Genomic DNA, 16,956 nt, shown 5'->3' with positions numbered 1-16,956 from the left:
ACATATGATGATCATTGATGTCGAGGTGTTTTCTGACAAATGCTTGTGATGTCGAGGTCATTTTCGGCGAGTGTAATTAATATAAAGTCGACGGGAAATTGTTCCGGCTAGAGATTTTATATAAAGTCGATGAGAGATGGTTCCAGCTAGTGATTTGATTTAAAGTCGATTAGAAATGGTTCGGGCTAGTGATTTGATACAAAGTCAATGGAAAATGGTTTCGGCTAGCGATATGACATAAAGCTGATGGGAAATGGTTCCGGGGATAGTTGGATATTGTGTTTTGATGCATTTTGACGCTTATAATTGACTTATTGGTAAATTTTGATTGATTTATTTGATACTTGTGATTCGACAACATGATACGTGTTGGTTGTTGGCTTGTGACTTTGGACTGTGAATTTTGAGGCCTTGTGAACTGTATATTGTAGAACTCTCAGGTTTGGCTGATTTCTGTGCAGGTTGTAGTTGAGGAGGTTCGGTTGGGATGAAAAAGAGTATTCGAATTCTAGATAGGTTACGTTGTTTATTAAGTTTCTTGTTGGGTACCATGTTGTTGGTACTCACTCCTTGCTTCTACACCTGTGTAGGTTCCTAGGCCGGACCCATGTCTCCTTCTCCTTCTCCTTCTCCTTCTTCTTCTTCTTCTTCTTCTTCTTCTTCTTCTTCTTCTTCTTCTTCTTAGGCTTGTTAAGGATTTTATGAGATAGTTGCTTGTCGTTCTGGTGGGTCCTCTTGTTCCCTTACCTTATGTTTTGTTCTACTTGAAAAACAAAAATATTGAGACTTGTATTTCGGATTCTGTTTTTAAATTATTGGCATAATCACATGACAACCAAGTTTTGGGGTGTTAATAGAAATAATAAGTTTTCTGCTTTTATCGTGTTCTTGCTCTATCTTTATGCATTCCTTTCATTTTGTTGGGTTGATGCTGACTTGTCTTGGTTGGAATAGACAAGTGCCATCTCTTCATTTTTGGATCATGGCACATTTTAGCCAATCATTTCTTGAATTTACCTAGAAAATAAACCCCATGCATGACAATCAATATGATATATAGTTTCAAACAATCAATTAGTTAAACGAAGGCAAGACACAATCTCAGTTATGAAATAAATAAAAAAATGGATGAGTTAAAAAATCACAAGCATAAAATTTGATGTCATCTCAATCATGAATTTGCCTCTTGAGAGAAGATAGAATTATGTGAATTTAGAAGCATACATTAAAACTTATGGATCTAGTGATATTAAAACTAATATGTTGTCCCTACATAATAATCTCGATTCGAATGAGCAAGTACAAAATTATAAGAAAATGAACAAATTGACCAGTGACTCAATCAGATATCAAAACATATATATGCGAAATTTTTTATGGATCAAACGACATGATTTCTCAAAAAAACATGGTGGCACAAATAATTGAATTTACGAACCAAGATCTATATCTATACAGATCTCTAGTCTAAAATGCTTATCCTAATTTCAATAGTAAAAAAAGTGAAAAGAATAAAACTCACCAATTTTGCAAGAATGAAAAATTAAAGATTTTTTTTATGTAGTGAAAATGAACGGTTAAAAGAGGTGAATGATGAACATATCCTAATAAAAGAGAAATATTTATTATTCAATTAAATAAACAGTTGAAGGGTTAGTGTTTAATTAATTAGGTGATTGTAGAATTAATTGCTACATTAATGATATGATTTAATATTTTTAAATAGATTCCAAGCAGAGAAATATATGTTACTCTATGAAAATGAAGAATTAAAGTGGGTGAATGTTAGATATATACAGCTATTGGTGATTGCAGTTAATTATGTTTTCAAATAACTTTTCAAACAAAGAACTCTTGACTATGCAATGAAAATGAACAATCGAAGGAGTGATACTTAATATATATGTAATGACCCGGTCGGTCATTGCTGTAAAGTTATGTGAATTTATCATTTTGTCCCTCCCGATATCAACCACGAGTCTTATATGATTGAGTTTGAAAAGCTGATTTTCAAATTTGAGTTAGAAGTTGAGAATTTTGTAAGTTTTGAATTTGGAAGGCTTATATTATTAAGAAAGTGGATTTTGGAGCCTTTTGGAGTTTCGAGTGTCGGGATGGAATTCAGTCGATTTCATTCGTTATGTATTGTGGAATCTAGTCTTTGATAGTTTTCGATTTCAGTTTTTGAGTCTTTTTGTGTCACGACCCAGATCGTCGTGATTGGCACCCACACTACCACTCCGGTGGGAAAACTACTACTACAACCCAACCAAGCAAATAATCTGAAAACTAAGGCATTTAAATCAAACACTACGTAAATAAAAATAGAGTTCCTATAAACTCTAACAAAAGTCTAACAATAATAACTAAAAATGCGGAAGAACAACCTAGAACCTGAAAGTCAATGTACCAAAACATCTAACAATGATCCAAGTCTAAACAAGAAGGGATACAACTCCGTACTAATGAACTAATCATCTAGCTAAAACAAATGTCTAAGTCCGGAAATGGTGGACATAGACGAAAGAAAATTCCATGGCAGCCCGAAAGAGTTGGCTCACCCTTGAATTCGAACGACGATCACTGATTTTTTAAGTGAGGTCTGTCAATAGTCGCTTGAAGATGCCCTGTACTCAACAAAATAAGACCAAGTGCAGAATCAGTACACAACCACAGTGTACTGGTAGGATCACACGACTATCCCACTAATGCAACATAAACAAGTCAAACAACATTATAATCACATGCATACATATCAACATATTCAATATTATCAACATTTGCGAACAACAATCAACTCACATTTTATGTCAAATCATTGGTCCTCTCATGGAACCCAAACCCAAATAGTTAGCATGCTGGAACGTGGCAACCAATCCCATATTTATGCCGGAACGTGGCAACTGATTCCATAGTTATGCCGGAAACTGGTAACCGATCTAAGTTAGTTATGCCGGAACGTGGTAACCGATCCATTCAACACACCACAATCACAAACACAAGTATTTCATCAAGATCATACATTTAAGTCATGATTTCATGGCATTCATCGATTATCTATCTCATTTACAACAAGTGTGATCAACATTGCAACATTCATACATATACAAGTATTATAATGAAGCAAGAACAAGAATACATCACACAATCATAGAATCACAACCATCACCTATCTCGAAACAAACTTGAAACCCTAAGAAGCTTGATCCTTCCCTTTCTGGATTCCTTCCGCTTGTTCTTGGTCTACAAACAAATAATATAATATGGGAATCAATAAACAATCACTAATTACCCGGATTACTAACAATTATACCAACCCTAGATCAAACCTGTAATGACTTGAAAAGTTGACTTTGGTCAACCTTCTTGGAAGACGTGCTCAGATGAAAATTCTGACAGCTAGGTTAGCTTCGGAAGATCGATTTTGGTCTAGAACGACCCTTTGTTCACTTCCCGAGACTTTAGATAGCAATTGTGGAATCTGGCTCAAATGATACTGGGTGTGGGACCCACTTTTCGTCGAAGCGAGCTCCAAATGGAAATTCCGCCTTCACCATTGAGTCCGAAATATCATTTCCAATCAGATTCCATATAAGGTTTGTATTTTTCCGACTCCGAACGAGTCCGAAACATCGAAATTTAAGTTTGGAGGGTTGTAAAATTTTGACGCGGCGGTGACGTGGCAGAGCCACGTGACGACACGTGGCAGAGGTGGAAATTTCCAGATTTTTAAGAACGAATTTCGTCCAAATTTTTGTTCAACTTCAAATTGAGATTGCTCCTTCATTTTTAATCCAAATTAAGTGATTCAAAAGGCAAACTTCAAGAGAATTTCGAGGGGAATCTAGCGGTGATCTCGAAAACGCGAGGGGAGGCTTCGTTGAGGTAAGAAATCAATTTTTAGCCACTGCCAGTGTGATTTTCGGATGTTTTGTTGTTGAATTTTTGAAATGTGAGATCTTGATCATCGTAAGTCCGTTTTGAGTCATTCTTGTGGCTAACTTGTAGAGTTTTTCGCAAGGATCGTCGTGGTATAATCTGTTTGGGTTGAAAGGGTCTCGTTTTTCCGGAAATTGATGATGAAAGGGCTGTCCTTTTTAATTATTGTGGCTGATTTGCGGTGTTGTGGGCATCTGTTTGTGCTAAAATTTTGGGATATTAGTTTAGTAAGGTAGTTGGGACGTTTCCACGGATTCGATTTTGAGATTCTAAGTGTGGGCCCCACAATCCCGTTTTAGACCCGATTTTGGGTCCGTCTCCGAAAAATATAATTTTAGTGTCAATATATTCGTAATGACGAGGTGATTAACCTTTTGTTAGTGGGGAAGCATTTGGAGACCGTTCGGAGAGGAAAAGATCCGGTACCGTGAGTTGGAGCACGCGTGATCGGCTTTCAGGTAGGCTATGGTTTTCTCTCGTGAGATTGAGCATGTTTAGGCAATTGTTTATTGATTTGCTTGAGTATGGAGGGGTTCGGGTGTCGAGCATGCTAAATTTCTATAATTCCTGCCTTAGACCTTATTTCGGGAAAGTGTTGGATTATGACAGCATGTCTCTTGATATTATTGAATAGCCATATCTGGTGGTGTATATGATAATATTGATTTGAAGTATGTTTGGCCTTAGTCTAGGCTTAGACTAGTGTTGCCATAGACTTGCGAGATTTCGGATGTCGTTGGGCAGTAGAACTTTTTCCGACGTCGTTTCGGACGGTTAGCTCCTTGTAGACTGATATAGCAGACTTGAGTCTGATAGTCGGTAACTCAGCTTATGACCTTGTATCCATAATGCCCTGCTTTTATATCGGCTACAAATACCCGGTTAAAGTCCGTGGTCTAGCTTACTCATTATTGGATACTTCCTCGGCGATTTGGGGTATATGAGGGTCGGACTAAAAGGATTATTTATGGTAATCGGTTTGGTGATATTTCCCGCGACGGATGGTTGGATATTGATTCTTAGCTACAGTACCCGGTTAGAGTCCGTGGTCCAGCTTACTTTTTCCAGGCTTAGCTACAGTACCCGGTTCGAGTCCGTGGTCCAGCTTACCTGTGATCTGGTTTCAGCTACAGTACCCGGTTAGAGTCCGTGGTCCAGCTCATTTATGTCCAGGCTTAGCTACAGTACCCGGTTCGAGTCCGTGGTCCAGCTTACCTGTGATCTGGTTTCAGCTACAGTACCCGGTTAGAGTCCGTGGTCCAGCTCATTTATGTCCAGGCTTAGCTACAGTACCCGGTTCGAGTCCGTGGTCCAGCTTACCTGTGATCTGGTTTCAGCTACAGTACCCGGTTAGAGTCCGTGGTCCAGCTCATTTATGTCCAGGCTTAGCTACAGTACCCGGTTCGAGTCCGTGGTCCAGCTTACCTGTGATCTGGTTTCAGCTACAGTACCCGGTTAGAGTCCGTGGTCCAGCTCATTTATGTCCAGGCTTAGCTACAGTACCCGGTTCGAGTCCGTGGTCCAGCTTACCTGTGATCTGGTTTCAGCTACAGTACCCGGTTAGAGTCCGTGGTCCAGCTCATTTATGTCCAGGCTTAGCTACAGTACCCGGTTCGAGTCCGTGGTCCAGCTTACCTGTGATCTGATTTTGGCTACAGCACCCGGTTCGAGTCCGTGGTCCAGCCCACCCGTGCCCGACCTTTGGCTACAGCACCCGGTTCGAGTCCGTGGTCCAGCCCATATAGGTTGACTCATTAGCTATAGTACCCGGTTCGAGTCCGTGGTCCAGCTTGCACGTGGTGTATTCCCAATTCCTCACTAAAGCTTCAGTTTAGTCTTGATTACTCTCATCTGCAGGTTGAGGTTTTGGAGGTTGGAGAGATTCCGGTTAAAGTCCGGGACGTAATGAGATCTTGGAATATGATTGGGAATGGTTCAGTTACAAGTCCGGAAATTGGTAATATTGTGATAGACCTTCTAGCTCCATTATTTTACTTCAACTGTCAGTCCATCTGCCGGGCTTATGGGGGTCCGTGCAGGTGGTTTCTTTTATTGTGCACGAGCGTACCCGTCGGGTTTATGGGAGCCCGGCGGAGTTAGTTAGATTGCTTGTCTTTGTTGCCTGTACGCTCGTGTACATACCCCCCATTTACTACTCTTTGCACTTGATGTGACCCTTTATTTGCATTTCAGTTTACTTTTGCTTATCTTGCTCAGTCGGCCGATGATGCCTACTGGGTACCTGTTGTTTTGGTACTCATGCTACGCTCTGCATCTATTTTGTGATGCAGGTCCGAGCACTAGTAGCCAGCGTTGATCGAGCTTGGAGTAGACTTATCTGGAGACGGGGGTGAGCACACGGCGTTCTGTACTATTTCGGTCTCCATCTGTATATATAGACTTGTCTTCTTCCCTTCGAGACAGTCCAGTCTCTGTTGTCCAGTTTTGGGACTTGTACTCATTTTGTAGTAGCTCTGTACTAGTGACTTCCAGGTTCTGGGAGGGATCTTTATTTGTATATAAGTTTTTGGTTTGCGTCCGCCTGTTTATATTGTTATTTGCCTACTCTTGTTTGATTTCTACCCTCAGACCCATTACTTGTTGTTCCGGGTTACGGGTTGGCTTACCTACTGGTGGGTTATAGTAGGTGCCATCATGACTTGATAAATCGGGTCGTGACAAATTGGTATCAGAGCCCCAGGTTCGTCGGTCTCACTTGTACAGAGCTAACGTCTAGTAGAGTCCTGCAGATCGGTACGGAGACGTCCGTTACTTATCTTCGGGAGGCTACAGGATGTCTTTAGGAACGTGCTGCTTTTGTATCACTGTCGTGCATTGTGTGTCTTATCGATTTCTGAAAATTTTACTTGTACCACTCTTTTATAGGGATGGCTCGCACGCGTGGTAGGGCCCCAGCTAGGGGTAGAGGCCGACCTCGAGGTCGTGCCAGAGCTACAGCACCAGCCCAGGACCGAGAGCAAACTCCAGAGCCGGTGATAGAGCCACCAGCAGCTCCAGCACCGCAGCAGCCGATGGGTCCGGGATCAGCCCAGCCACCGCCCGAGCCTGTGGCAGCTCCAGATATACAGGCGATGCTCGTACAGATACTAGCTGCCATTGGGGGTATGCAGCAGGCCCCAGCTCCAGTTGTTCCAGTACCGCAGGGCCAGCCTACACCAGCGGCACCGATTGTCCAGCCTGACGATTTGGAGAGCGTCATGCCACTACGGGAGCAGAAGATGCTCGGTGTGTTCCTTAGACTATCACCGCCGAGGTTTTCTGGGGCAGTGGGGGAGGATGCCCACGAGTTTCTAGTTACTTGCCGCGAGCGGCTACAGACTTTGGGTTTAGTGGAGTCGAGAGGGGCAGACTTCACCGCTTACCAGTTAGACGGTCCCGCCAGGCAGTGGTGGCGTACATACTTAGAGACCAGGCCAGCTGGGTCTCCACCGGTCACATGGACTGAGTTTTCAGAGGCCTTCTTGGCCCGATTTATTCCCAGGAGCATCAGAGATCAGCTCAGAGATCAGTTTGCTCGGTTAGAGCAGGGCTCCATGACAGTATCAGAGTATGAGGCCCGATTCCACGAGCTCTCCAGGCATGCCGCCATGATATTACCTACTGAGGAGGAGAGGGTTCGTTGTTTTGTTCGGGGTTTGAGACTACAGTTGCGGATTGAGACTCAGTCTTTAGTCTCAGCGGGCCGCTCATTTCTAGATGTAGTGGACCATGCCCGCACTATCGAGCAGCTCCGTCGCGAGGCCCAAGGGGGCAGCGGCAAGAGACCTAGACAGGAGGATAGCTATGATAGGCGCCGTTTCAGACCCCGAGGGTCTTATGATAGATCCCAGCAGAGGTTTCAGTCGGGTCAGTCTAGTAGCCCCTTCCAGGCTGCTCTCCAGGCATCAGAGGGTGATCAGCACCGCCATATTGGTTTTAGTGCCGGTCCTAGTCGGGGCCGAGATAGTTCACAGATGGGTTCTTCTGGCCGGGGTAGCCGACCTCCAGCTCTCAGTCGACAGTTCCAGGGGTGTTATGAATGTGGGGGGTTAGATCATTGGGCCCGCGAGTGTCCCCATCGCAGGTTAGCCTTACCCGCTCCACAGGCAGCTAGGCATGCGCCAGCACCTCCAGCTAGAGGCAGAGGCCAGGGACAGGACCGTAGGGGTGGTCACCAGGGTATACGGGGTGGTCCCCGAGGAGGCAGATTAGGGGGCAGAGTCGATGCACAGGGTAGGGGAGTCCAGGCCCACTTTTATGCAGCTCCAGCTAGAGCAGATGCTGAGACCTCGGACGATGTGATCACAGGTACAGTGTTATTATGCCAGCAGCCCGCCTTGGCTTTATTTGATCCAGGCTCTACTTTTTCGTATGTTTCTGTCTACTATGCCTCTCGATTGAGTTTGATGTCTGAGCCTCTGGTAGCGCCGTTGCGTGTGTCGACCCCCGTGGGTGAGTCTTTAGTAGTGGATCAGGTATTTCGATCTTGCTTAGTTACTATCCAGGGGTGTGACACCCGGGCTGACCTTATATTGCTTGACATGGTTGATTTTGATGTGATTCTGGGCATGGATTGGTTATCCCCTTATCGCGCTGTTTTAGATTGCTTTTCTAAGACCGTTACCTTAGCCATTCCCGGTATTCCTCCGGTGGTGTGGCAGGGATCTCGTGGTAGCACACCAGTTGGGGTTATTTCTTTTATTCGTGCTAGGAGGCTAGTGGCTAGCGGATGCTTATCATATTTGGCCTATGTACGTGATGTGAGTAAGGAGGTTCCTCCGGTTGAGTCAGTTCCTGTTGTTCGTGACTTCATAGATGTGTTTCCTACTGATCTACCTGGCCTACCCCCAGAGCGTGATGTTGACTTTCCGATTGAGCTTGAGCCAGGTACTCGCCCTATTTCTATTCCGCCATATCGGATGGCTCCTGCAGAGCTCAAGGAGCTCAGTGTTCAGCTTCAGGATCTCTTGGGTAAGGGATTCATTAGGCCTAGTGTATCGCCTTGGGGTGCCCCAGTCCTCTTCGTGAAGAAGAAGGACGGTACTATGCGATTGTGTATTGACTACAGGCAGCTGAACAAGGTGACAGTGAAGAATCGATATCCTCTGCCTAGGATCGATGACCTATTTGACCAGCTACAGGGAGCTTCAGTGTTCTCTAAGATTGATTTGAGGTCCGGTTACCACCAGTTGAGGATTAGGGCAGCGGACATCCCTAAGACCGCATTTAGGACTCGTTATGGCCATTATGAGTTCTTGGTGATGTCGTTTGGGTTGACTAATGCCCCTGCTGCCTTTATGGACTTGATGACGCGTGTGTTCAGGCCTTATCTTGATTCCTTCGTCATAGTCTTCATTGATGACATACTAGTATACTCGCGGAGCCGGAGTGAGCATGAGCAGCATTTGAGGATAGTGCTCCAGACTTTGAGAGATCAGCGGCTTTATGCCAAGTTCTCAAAGTGCGAGTTTTGGCTTGAGTCTGTAGCCTTCTTGGGGCACGTGGTGTCCAAGGAGGGTATTAGGGTTGATCCGGCGAAGATTGAGGCTATTCGTGATTGGCACAGGCCCACTTCAGTTACTGAGATTCGGAGCTTCGTCGGACTAGCAGGCTATTACAGACGCTTTGTTGAGGGCTTTTCTACTATTGCAGCCCCGTTGACTCGATTGACTCGTGTTGATGTTCCTTTTGTTTGGTCAGAGGAGTGTGAGGCGAGCTTTTTGAGGCTCAAGGAGTTATTGACCACCGCTCCTATATTGACTCTTCCAGTTGAGGGCGAGGGCTTCACGGTATATTGTGACGCATCCGGCGTTGGTTTGGGTTGTGTATTGATGCAGCAGGGCCGGGTTATTGCTTATGCGTCGAGGCAGCTTAAGATTCATGAGCGCAACTACCCCACCCATGACTTAGAGTTGGCGGCGGTAGTTTTCGCACTTAAGATTTGGAGGCACTACTTGTATGGAGTTCGATGTGAGATCTATACCGATCACAGGAGTCTTCAGTACATCATGAGTCAGAGGGACCTTAATTCGAGGCAGCGTCGTTGGATTGAGCTCCTAAAGGACTACGACCTCTCTATTCTCTATCATCCGGGCAAGGCGAATGTGGTAGCGGACGCCTTGAGCCGGAAGGCAGTGAGTATGGGTAGTCTAGCCTTCTTATCTGTTGAGGAGAGACCCTTAGCTTTGGACATTCAGTCCTTAGCTAATAGCATGGTTCGGTTGGATATCTCAGATTCTAGATGCGTCTTGGCCTTTATGGGAGTTCAGTCTTCTTTGCTTGATAGGATCCGTGGTTGCCAGTTTGAGGATGATACTTTGGTGGCCCTTAGAGATCGAGTGTTAGCGGGTGATGGTGGTCAGGCTACCTTAGATCCTGATGGAGTGTTGAAATTTGCCGGCCGCATCTGTGTTCCGAGAGTTGGAGATTTGATACAGTTGATACTTTCTGAGGCCCATGAGTCTAGATACTCTATCCATCCAGGCACAGCGAAGATGTATCGCGATTTGAGGCAGCATTACTGGTGGAGTGGCATGAGGAGAGATATTGCTGACTTTGTTTCCCGTTGCTTGTGTTGCCAGCAGGTAAAGGCCGAGCATTTGAGGCCTGGTGGTGTGTTTCAGAGATTACCCATTCCGGAGTGGAAGTGGGAGCGTATCACTATGGACTTCGTTGTGGGGTTGCCTCGGACTTCTAGAGGTGTTGACAGCATTTGGGTCATCGTGGATCGATTGACCAAGTCAGCACACTTCCTTCCTGTTCATACTACCTTCAGTGCTGAGAGGTTAGCTCGTATCTATATTCGGGAGGTAGTTCGTCTTCATGGTGTGCCTGTTGCTATCATTTCAGACCGAGGTTCACAGTTCACTTCCAGCTTTTGGAGGGCTTTTCAGGAAGAGTTGGGAACCCGTGTCCACCTTAGCACAGCATTTCACCCACAGACGGATGGTCAGTCAGAGCGTACTATTCAGGTCCTTGAGGATATGTTGCGGGCTTGTGTTATGGATTTTGGAGGTCAGTGGGACCAGTTCTTGCCTTTGGCGGAGTTTGCGTACAATAACAGCTACCACTCTAGTATTCAGATGGCCCCGTTTGAGGCCTTATATGGTAGGCGTTGTCGCTCTCCAGTGGGTTGGTTTGAGTCTACAGAGCCTAGGCCGCGTGGTACAGATTTGCTTCAGGAGGCCCTGGATCAGGTGAGGGTGATTCAGGATAGGCTCAGGACGGCTCAGAGTAGGCACCAGAGTTATGCGGATCAGAGGCGTCGACCTTTGAGATTCTCTGTTGGTGATCGGGTATTCCTCCGTGTGTCGCCCATGAAGGGCGTGATGAGGTTTGGGAGGCGGGGCAAGCTTAGCCCCAGGTACATTGGGCCATTTGAGATACTCCGGACAGTTGGAGAGGTTGCTTATGAGTTGGCCCTACCTCCAGTATTTTCAGCCATCCACCCAGTGTTTCATGTTTCGATGTTGCGGCGGTATGTTCCTGATGAGTCCCATGTGCTCCAGTATGATGCAGTCGAGTTGGATGATCGTTTGACATTCGTAGAGGAGCCAGTTGCCATTCTATCCAGAGATGTGAGGAGATTGCGCTCGAGAGCCATTCCTGTTGTTAAGGTCCGTTGGAGACATCGTCCAGTTGAGGAGGCTACCTGGGAGATCGAGCATGAGATGCGGGCACAGTTCCCCGACTTATTTGAGCATTCAGGTACTTCTTGACTCTTACTTTCGCGGACGAAAGTTCTTTTAGTAGTGGATATTGTAATGACCCTCCAGGTCATTTTTAAATTAAAGAATTCATTTCATCGTTTAGAGCGTTCCTGTAGCGACCCCAAGTCATTTATGACTTGCTGGCACTGACTGTTCGGTCGCCTGGTCGTTCGTTTGGGTTTTAGGCCCGTTCTCCTGTTTTGGAGATTTTTATAACTTGAAAAGTTGACTTTGGTCAACCTTCTTGGAAGACGTGCTCAGATGAAAATTCTGACAGCTAGGTTAGCTTCGGAAGATCGATTTTGGTCTAGAACGACCCTTTGTTCACTTCCCGAGACTTTAGATAGCAATTGTGGAATCTGGCTCAAATGATACTGGGTGTGGGACCCACTTTTCGTCGAAGCGAGCTCCAAATGGAAATTCCGCCTTCACCATTGAGTCCGAAATATCATTTCCAATCAGATTCCATATAAGGTTTGTATTTTTCCGACTCCGAACGAGTCCGAAACATCGAAATTTAAGTTTGGAGGGTTGTAAAATTTTGACGCGGCGGTGACGTGGCAGAGCCACGTGACGACACGTGGCAGAGGTGGAAATTTCCAGATTTTTAAGAACGAATTTCGTCCAAATTTTTGTTCAACTTCAAATTGAGATTGCTCCTTCATTTTTAATCCAAATTAAGTGATTCAAAAGGCAAACTTCAAGAGAATTTCGAGGGGAATCTAGCGGTGATCTCGAAAACGCGAGGGGAGGCTTCGTTGAGGTAAGAAATCAATTTTTAGCCACTGCCAGTGTGATTTTCGGATGTTTTGTTGTTGAATTTTTGAAATGTGAGATCTTGATCATCGTAAGTCCGTTTTGAGTCATTCTTGTGGCTAACTTGTAGAGTTTTTCGCAAGGATCGTCGTGGTATAATCTGTTTGGGTTGAAAGGGTCTCGTTTTTCCGGAAATTGATGATGAAAGGGCTGTCCTTTTTAATTATTGTGGCTGATTTGCGGTGTTGTGGGCATCTGTTTGTGCTAAAATTTTGGGATATTAGTTTAGTAAGGTAGTTGGGACGTTTCCACGGATTCGATTTTGAGATTCTAAGTGTGGGCCCCACAATCCCGTTTTAGACCCGATTTTGGGTCCGTCTCCGAAAAATATAATTTTAGTGTCAATATATTCGTAATGACGAGGTGATTAACCTTTTGTTAGTGGGGAAGCATTTGGAGACCGTTCGGAGAGGAAAAGATCCGGTACCGTGAGTTGGAGCACGCGTGATCGGCTTTCAGGTAGGCTATGGTTTTCTCTCGTGAGATTGAGCATGTTTAGGCAATTGTTTATTGATTTGCTTGAGTATGGAGGGGTTCGGGTGTCGAGCATGCTAAATTTCTATAATTCCTGCCTTAGACCTTATTTCGGGAAAGTGTTGGATTATGACAGCATGTCTCTTGATATTATTGAATAGCCATATCTGGTGGTGTATATGATAATATTGATTTGAAGTATGTTTGGCCTTAGTCTAGGCTTAGACTAGTGTTGCCATAGACTTGCGAGATTTCGGATGTCGTTGGGCAGTAGAACTTTTTCCGACGTCGTTTCGGACGGTTAGCTCCTTGTAGACTGATATAGCAGACTTGAGTCTGATAGTCGGTAACTCAGCTTATGACCTTGTATCCATAATGCCCTGCTTTTATATCGGCTACAAATACCCGGTTAAAGTCCGTGGTCTAGCTTACTCATTATTGGATACTTCCTCGGCGATTTGGGGTATATGAGGGTCGGACTAAAAGGATTATTTATGGTAATCGGTTTGGTGATATTTCCCGCGACGGATGGTTGGATATTGATTCTTAGCTACAGTACCCGGTTAGAGTCCGTGGTCCAGCTTACTTTTTCCAGGCTTAGCTACAGTACCCGGTTCGAGTCCGTGGTCCAGCTTACCTGTGATCTGGTTTCAGCTACAGTACCCGGTTAGAGTCCGTGGTCCAGCTCATTTATGTCCAGGCTTAGCTACAGTACCCGGTTCGAGTCCGTGGTCCAGCTTACCTGTGATCTGGTTTCAGCTACAGTACCCGGTTAGAGTCCGTGGTCCAGCTCATTTATGTCCAGGCTTAGCTACAGTACCCGGTTCGAGTCCGTGGTCCAGCTTACCTGTGATCTGGTTTCAGCTACAGTACCCGGTTAGAGTCCGTGGTCCAGCTCATTTATGTCCAGGCTTAGCTACAGTACCCGGTTCGAGTCCGTGGTCCAGCTTACCTGTGATCTGGTTTCAGCTACAGTACCCGGTTAGAGTCCGTGGTCCAGCTCATTTATGTCCAGGCTTAGCTACAGTACCCGGTTCGAGTCCGTGGTCCAGCTTACCTGTGATCTGGTTTCAGCTACAGTACCCGGTTAGAGTCCGTGGTCCAGCTCATTTATGTCCAGGCTTAGCTACAGTACCCGGTTCGAGTCCGTGGTCCAGCTTACCTGTGATCTGATTTTGGCTACAGCACCCGGTTCGAGTCCGTGGTCCAGCCCACCCGTGCCCGACCTTTGGCTACAGCACCCGGTTCGAGTCCGTGGTCCAGCCCATATAGGTTGACTCATTAGCTATAGTACCCGGTTCGAGTCCGTGGTCCAGCTTGCACGTGGTGTATTCCCAATTCCTCACTAAAGCTTCAGTTTAGTCTTGATTACTCTCATCTGCAGGTTGAGGTTTTGGAGGTTGGAGAGATTCCGGTTAAAGTCCGGGACGTAATGAGATCTTGGAATATGATTGGGAATGGTTCAGTTACAAGTCCGGAAATTGGTAATATTGTGATAGACCTTCTAGCTCCATTATTTTACTTCAACTGTCAGTCCATCTGCCGGGCTTATGGGGGTCCGTGCAGGTGGTTTCTTTTATTGTGCACGAGCGTACCCGTCGGGTTTATGGGAGCCCGGCGGAGTTAGTTAGATTGCTTGTCTTTGTTGCCTGTACGCTCGTGTACATACCCCCCATTTACTACTCTTTGCACTTGATGTGACCCTTTATTCGCATTTCAGTTTACTTTTGCTTATCTTGCTCAGTCGGCCGATGATGCCTACTGGGTACCTGTTGTTTTGGTACTCATGCTACGCTCTGCATCTATTTTGTGATGCAGGTCCGAGCACTAGTAGCCAGCGTTGATCGAGCTTGGAGTAGACTTATCCGGAGACGGGGGTGAGCACACGGCGTTTTGTACTATCTCAGTCTCCATCTGTATATATAGACTTGTCTTTTTCCTTTCGAGACAGTCTAGTCTCTGTTGTCCGGTTTTAGGACCTGTACTCATTTTGTAGTAGCTCTGTACTAGTGACTTCCAGGTTCTGGGAGGGACCTGTATTTGTATATATATGTTTTTGGCTTGCTTCCGCCTGTTTATATTGCTATTTTCCTACTCTTGTTTAATTTCTACCCTCAGACCCGTTACTTGTTGTTCCGGGTTACGGGTTGGCTTACCTGCTGGTGGGTTATAGTAGGTGCCATCATGACTCGATAAATCGGGTCATGACAAAACCCATGATCCCAATTATCCAAATTAGGGTTGTTTTCACCATAGAATCCATAACCAAACCCTCCCCATCAATATTCACCCATTCTATTATGTTCTACGGATCGAAAAATGGATTTGGGGAGTGAAAAACATACCTTTAGCCTCAAGAATGGTGAAAAACAAGTATGAGTTGCATGGGGGTCGTTCCTTAGCTCAAAAAGTCAAAAAGTGCATAATGAGATCGTTAAGGGGTTTATTAATGATTTTAATTCACGTCGGGCCCGCCACAGCGGAGACGAAAAGCGGCAAAAGTCCCAGCCAAAGCAGCCAAAATGTAACAGAGAGCTATTTCAAGAATTCCAATTCCCATTTCACAAAGACTCCGATTGTTACCAGATTTCCATACACCTCAAAGACTCCGATTTCATCCAAATCTAGACAAGGTTGGGAAAATTCAAATACTACGAAAAAGTTTTCTGACCCCAAATTTTCTCCCGTTAGCTTTTCTATAAAGACGGGAGCATGTCGTTACATTTTGAAGATTTGAGGTCCTAAGTTGTGAATTTGTGGAAAATATAGTGTTTAGGCTGACTTTGGTCAATATTCGAGGTTCGAATGCTAGGATCGGATTTTGAGAGTTCCATTAGATTAGGAGGATGATTTTAGGCCTAGGTGATGTCTTGGTTAATTTTTGAGAGTTCCCAAGCTTGTTTTAGCCTTTTTAGGCGCGAGTTAGTTTCTTGTAGTTTTCATGGATATCGGGACAAGGAGACCTCAGATTTGTGTTTTGACGGTTCCATTGTGTCTGAAACGTCGAGTAGAATTCATTTTCATATATGGTTTGTGTGTACGAGGACTATATACTTAGGGTCCTTTTGAATTTTTGAGAGTTTGCTGAGTTGTTGGTGTCTGTAGGCTTTGCATATACGAGTGTCCTGTTGCTTAAGTGACCTCCGCTTAAGCAAAGGATCTATCGGTTAAGCGACCTTCACTTTAGCGAAGGAGGCTTCACTTTTTTGATGCCCGAGCATTTTGAGGGTCACTTTTGCGACACCTGAAAGAGTTTTTGGCCAGCAAATTTTGGGGTTTAAGCCCTATTTTCCAATTTTGAGCTTGAGAAATCCTTGGTGACGATTATGGAAAGGTTTTGTTAAATCGCTTGGGTAAGCTTAGATAATCCTTTAACTTAATTTCGCTTTGATTATTTATGGGTTTTAACATCAAAATATGAGATTTTGATTGGGGAATGATGACCTTTTTTCAAGAACTCAAGCTCTAAACTAAAATGGACATTTTGAATTGTTTTTAGGTCCTTTTTCGAAATGATTTTCTCTAATAACTTCTTAAAGCCTTGTGTAATGTTTTGAAGTATTAAATTTTGTTTTCAAACCTTAATTTTTCAATTGTGTTTTGTGTTGATACTTTTCAAGAGAATTGATATGGGAATTGTTGTTTTCGATGAGTGATTATAGACATGTGGTGTCCAAGAAGGGTATTCGGGTAGATCAAGCCAAGATTGAGGCGGTTAGGGGTTGTACCAGACCTACATCGATTATTGAGATCCAAAGTTTTGTGAGATTTGAAGGTTATTACCGGGGGTTTGTTTAGAGCTTCTCCGCTATTGCATCTGCTTTGTATAGATTGACTCGGCAAAGTGTGAGTTTCCCATGGTATGATGAATTTGAGAAGAACTTTCAAAACCTCAAGACCTTGTTAATGTTGACTCTTATTTTAACTTTACCCGAAGATGTTGTTCACTTCACTATGTATTGTGATGTTTCTAGAATCACGTAAGTGGAGTTCCGATGTAGAATGATAAGGTGATTGC

General features: G+C 44.6%; 1 protein-coding gene and 1 long non-coding RNA gene across 2 annotated transcripts; both read left to right on the top strand.

Annotated features, from left to right (window-relative positions):
* Positions 1-3,815: 3,815 nt before the first annotated feature.
* On the top strand, positions 3,816-7,133 carry LOC125855559 (uncharacterized). Its single transcript, XR_007445499.1, has 4 exons — positions 3,816-3,885; positions 4,321-4,397; positions 6,231-6,289; positions 6,826-7,133. It is a non-coding gene; the product is annotated as an uncharacterized LOC125855559 (long non-coding RNA).
* Positions 7,134-7,144: 11 nt separating this feature from the next.
* On the top strand, positions 7,145-7,562 carry LOC125855558 (uncharacterized; the record flags this gene model as incomplete). The annotated part of the gene is made up of 1 exon (XM_049535290.1): positions 7,145-7,562. A coding segment is annotated over exon 1 (405 nt), but the record flags the coding sequence as incomplete, so codon positions are not given.
* Between the last annotated feature and the right edge of the window lie 9,394 nt (positions 7,563-16,956).

The sequence above is a fragment of the Solanum stenotomum genome, chromosome 2 (assembly GCF_019186545.1).
Source record: "Solanum stenotomum isolate F172 chromosome 2, ASM1918654v1, whole genome shotgun sequence".
In the NCBI taxonomy this organism is placed as follows: Eukaryota; Viridiplantae; Streptophyta; class Magnoliopsida; order Solanales; family Solanaceae; genus Solanum; species Solanum stenotomum.
The sequence above is the reverse complement of the archived record's forward strand: the minus strand, read 5'-3'. Positions and strand labels throughout refer to the sequence as shown.